Source organism: Frankliniella occidentalis, unplaced genomic scaffold (genome assembly GCF_000697945.3).
Source record: "Frankliniella occidentalis isolate FOCC.00 unplaced genomic scaffold, Focc_3.1 Scaffold90, whole genome shotgun sequence".
In the NCBI taxonomy this organism is placed as follows: Eukaryota; Metazoa; Arthropoda; class Insecta; order Thysanoptera; family Thripidae; genus Frankliniella; species Frankliniella occidentalis.
The window spans coordinates 970610-974874 of record NW_026267219.1 but is presented as its reverse complement, the minus strand read 5'-3'; the positions used below and the strand labels follow the sequence as shown (position 1 = coordinate 974874).

The 4265-nt window shown below is 51.1% G+C and overlaps 2 protein-coding genes across 3 annotated transcripts in view; both read right to left on the bottom strand.

The window, feature by feature from the left end:
- LOC113215325 (uncharacterized) overlaps positions 1-1126 on the bottom strand; it is a 30718-nt gene extending 29592 nt beyond the window's left edge. Inside the window, exons 1-2 of one of the 2 annotated variants that reach the window (XM_052269348.1) lie at positions 995-1090; positions 680-901 (exon numbers count right to left, since the gene is read on the bottom strand). The gene's annotated coding sequence lies outside the window, so the exon portion shown is untranslated. Of the gene's footprint in view, positions 1-679; positions 902-994 lie in introns of both variants that reach the window. The other variant, XM_026434939.2, reaches the window with a different exon arrangement.
- Positions 1127-1193: 67 nt separating this feature from the next.
- On the bottom strand, positions 1194-4206 carry LOC113215324 (septin-4). Its single transcript, XM_026434936.2, has 6 exons — positions 3992-4206; positions 3807-3899; positions 3103-3419; positions 2845-3010; positions 2364-2608; positions 1194-2286 (listed from the first exon to the last, which is right to left on the bottom strand). The coding sequence occupies exons 1-6, from the start codon at positions 4182-4184 to the stop codon at positions 2200-2202; spliced, it is 1101 nt and encodes a 366-aa protein (XP_026290721.2). The 5' UTR covers positions 4185-4206; the 3' UTR covers positions 1194-2199.
- Between the last annotated feature and the right edge of the window lie 59 nt (positions 4207-4265).

Genomic DNA, 4265 nt, shown 5'->3' with positions numbered 1-4265 from the left:
TTTTTAAGTATGAGGTCTACCGAAAGCTTGGACCGCCTGGGCAACGGAAGCGCAGATTAATGAGCGGCGCGATTTGAAAGTACCGGGCTACGGCGGCGCGGCGGTGGCTGTTGTAGGTGAGGCAGGTGAGGCCGCTGCCGCTCCGCCGGCGCCATAGACCCTTTCAGCGCTCCCACGGTCCCCCCACTCCAGCGGCGCGTCGCCTAGCAACGCGATCCAAACAAACCGAGGTGCGCAGCCAGCGCGCTGGACCGCCCGGCGGCGCACCTTGGTTTGTTTGGATCGCGTTGCTAGGCGACGCGCCGCTGGTGTGGGGGGACCGTGGGAGCGCTGAAAGGGTCTATGCGTCTTGCATCATGCTATTGGTCCACGTCTGCACGACTTAACCTTACTTTGTTTTGCGCTACAAACGACAACTCGGGCCTTACTAACGATTTGGAGGGTACGAAAGTACACATTACATTACATGCACCGACCAGACGATCGACGATTGGAAACACAGATTTTGTGAACACACCTTTCAAATTTGAATGCATCCTCGCCAGCCTATTTTCGTGTTTCTGGCATAAAAATTTCCAACGAATAATTTCACTGAATTAAGCACTCTATCACTGCTACGTGGACATAATAAATGTATTGGACCTTCGTTTAAACAATGAGAACATGTTCCTGGACTCACCTTCTTTACTACACCTGTTCTGTTCAGCTTTGGGCGGCGGGAATACCCGAGCGCACCTTACACAAAGCCACGGTAGAGAGAGATCTCCCTCCACCATGCCCGCCACTCACGTGACCTCCACCCGCCTCCTCATTGGCTGCCGTTGCAGTTGCCGCTCGGAAAAATAACAGCTCGGCTAGCCTTTGCCAAATTGCCCCGTGACCGACAGTCCCCCTTCCACCACTAGACGTGCAGTACAACATAACTACAAATGTGAGCGGGTTAAATAAGCCCACTGGTACAGTGCTACTTATAACCCTCAACCCTCGTGCTTACCTGCTTACTCCGAAGGCGAGTTGGCGGTGCCGCAAACTGGATTTGACTGAAACAAAAGCAATGCGCACCAACGAGACATTACCTGCCCCAAAGTGTTATCTTTTCGATAAAGACTTCGCTGACATGGCCCTCGACAAGGCAGATAAAGGTGAGGTTCGTTTCGTTGCTGGATACGGAATTGAAAGTAAACGCAACAAAATTGACCTGGGCTCGATCAGAAAAGTTTATTTACATCAGCGTTATACAAAGTTTGAGTCAAGAAAACTACAAAAATTGTCGCATATAAGTGTTCTAAGAACACGATGAGATCACAAAGAAACTATTTGGTTCAGTAAGTTAGTACATATCTAGTCATTTCATGACTCTGGTGTGGTTAGTTGTGCTCGTAGACAACAAACGCTAGTGTAAGTAGAGTAGGTAACTTTAGATGTGTGAGTTTGAGAGTATATGGTTTAAATTAATTCGTCCCTGGTAGATTTGATTTTGGTTTAACCCGTTTTCTCCTTAATGACAAATGTTAAAGTATGTTTACTTTTGCAATAACTTTGAGGCAGTGCTTTGTAGAAACATAAGAAACACGTCAGTCTCGATGCGAGTTCAGCCATGAACTAACGAGATGGCAACCAGCAGGAAGCTTACAGAACCCTGTACAGTCCTACAATGTAACAACAGAATACTGATACAGGCAGAAGGTCCCCACACTCCTTCACGAGGTTATCATCAATGGAACTTAACAATACTGAAACTGCCCTCGGGACAATACGGGGAGGTACACAATATTTCTACACCAATGCGGACTGGAATAATATGAAATGTATTCTCTCATAAAATGATAACTACATAAAAAGTGAAAAATTCTAAGACATTGTCGAATGGGGTAACTGTAATGGGATATGCTCTATTTAAAACCCAGAACAACTACTTATCGCACCATTTACGTTCCCTTCGCCGCCCAAAAGCTGCCATGAAAATTATATCATCCAAACAGATAAAAAGATGTGACAGTTTCCATGCCAGCTTCTGCGACCGACAGTTGACACTGAACGATTCGATCAAATATAAGCTACGATCTGCTATTTACATGTACTTTTGTTATATCACGAGTTTTCGTCCGTCACGGACGTCATAATAAATGAATATTATAAATATTAGAATCTATTTAAGTTAGGTACAACCACATGCACCAACCGATTCCGACCTCACTCTTAGACGTTGACAACACTGTCTCTCTTATTTCCCGTTTGCTTGAGCTGCTCTTGCATTTGTGCGAGCATGTCCTGCATGCGTCTTATCTGAAAGAAAGAATCGGAGATCATGAGTCAATGTGAGCTACTTATATCCGCGTCACTTTCGAGTCGTCTCTATTTACCTCCTCGTCCTTCTGGATCAAGAGCCGGTCAGTCTCCGTGATCACGCCGTCGTTGATCACCGAGTCCCTCTTGAGCTTGGAGCCCGGCGCGCGCTCCCGGATGGCCTGCTGACTGATCTGGGAGATGCACTGCGCGCGGAAGTTCTCGTAGTGCACGTCCTCGGTCACGTCCTTGAGGTCCTGCATGTGGGTGGTGATGAGCATGTTGCGGAGCTTGTTGAAGTCGCTGTGCTTCGGGTTCTCCACTGGAAAGGGCAAAAAAACAGAGGTGAAATAGAGAGCATTGCTCTGTGAAAAGGCCTTGGCATTGAAAAGAATTTTGAAGGCCATACAGTGTTATCTTTTCTATTTATTTTTCTTTGGCCTGCGAGAGCCAGACAGACTGATAAGCGGATGTCGACTGACGGTTTTGTAGGTGTTTGTATCGGAAGTAGTAGGAAGCGACTCGCCCCTTCCCCTCCCTCCCTAAGCCTAAACGTACCTTCCACCACTCCCCATGGGTACTGGCGGCCGCGGACCTTCTTGCCGCCGACCTCCAGCACGGTGTTGGAGCCCACCACGGCGAAGGGGACGCAAGCCTTGAGCTCGCGGTCCTGCGTCTTGAACTCCTCGTCCTCGTCCGAGTCGCAGTCGGGGAACTGGTAGATCTAAGGACAAAGGCACGAGTGCATTTAGAGAGGCCATGAGCCCCGAAAAAATAAAATCCCGCACTTAAACAAAACGTGAGTTCTGCGTTTACCTGTATCTTGTGCTCCTCGATGTCCGCAAGTATCTGCCTCTTGAGCTTAATGACCTCGTTCTCCGTGAGCGTGTCGGCCTTGCCGATGACGGGCACGATGTTGACCTTGCGGTGCAGGCGGCGCATGAACTCGAGGTCGATCTGCCGGAGGCCGTGGCCGTAGGGCGGGATGAAGTACAGGCAGCAGTGCACCCGGTTGTCCTGCAGGTTCCTGCGGTTCAGGCCGTTCTCGTCGGTGAAGTACTGCCGGAACTGCTCGTCCACGTAGTTGACGCACGCCTTCCACGACTCCTCGCAGTTTATGCCGTCGCCGAAACCTGCAGAAACGCGTGGAAAATAAGCATCAGTATCAGAAACTGTAGCAGTACAAGAAACAGCAGCAGCCTGCCTCCGATTGCGCAACAGATTGTTTAATTGGACGCGGTGCCCCCTTCCCTCCCCTTCCCCCGTAGTTTTGCTCTGTTTCTTTTGCGGCTGTTCAACCGGCCGGCTCTCTGCTCTGATAGCGGCTGGTGCGACAACGCGGCGCGGCCCGTGCGCCCGCCGCCGGCCAGGCAGCCGCGGCGTGACTCGGGCGTCGGTTGGGTTGCCTACCCTCAGCCGTGTCGCCGCCGACGCACCGCGCAGAGCGCTCGGTCTCGGGTGCGCTTCACCATTGGAGCGTGTTTGTATCACATGTTATCTGCACTATCTCAACGCTTTACCAGGTGTGTCGACGATGGTGAGTCGAAGTTTGACACCGCGCTCCTCGATGTCCATGCTCTTCTTTTCAATCTGGGTCGTCTTCTCGAGTCTCTCTGAAAAGAAAAAGAGGCGTTCAGTTTGACTAGTTTTTCGTCTTGTTTCTGTTTTGTCCCCCTCCAACCACCACGGCACGCGTTTGACTCACCTCCAACCTCGGCGATCTTGCGGTCCTTGTAGAGGTCGCCGAGGAACAGGCTGTTGACGAGCGTGGACTTGCCCAGCCCGGACTCGCCTACGACGAGCAGCGTGAAGTCGAAGCCGCGCTTGACGGACTTGCGGTGCACCTGCTCCGGCAGCGTCGCGAAGCCGATGTAGTCTCTGCTGTCTGGCTGGAACATAGGGCAGGCCGCCCGGGAGGTTAGAACAAGAGACTCGGAAAGTTCGAACATCGCCGGCAGTGTCTCCTCTCGCCCCCCCCC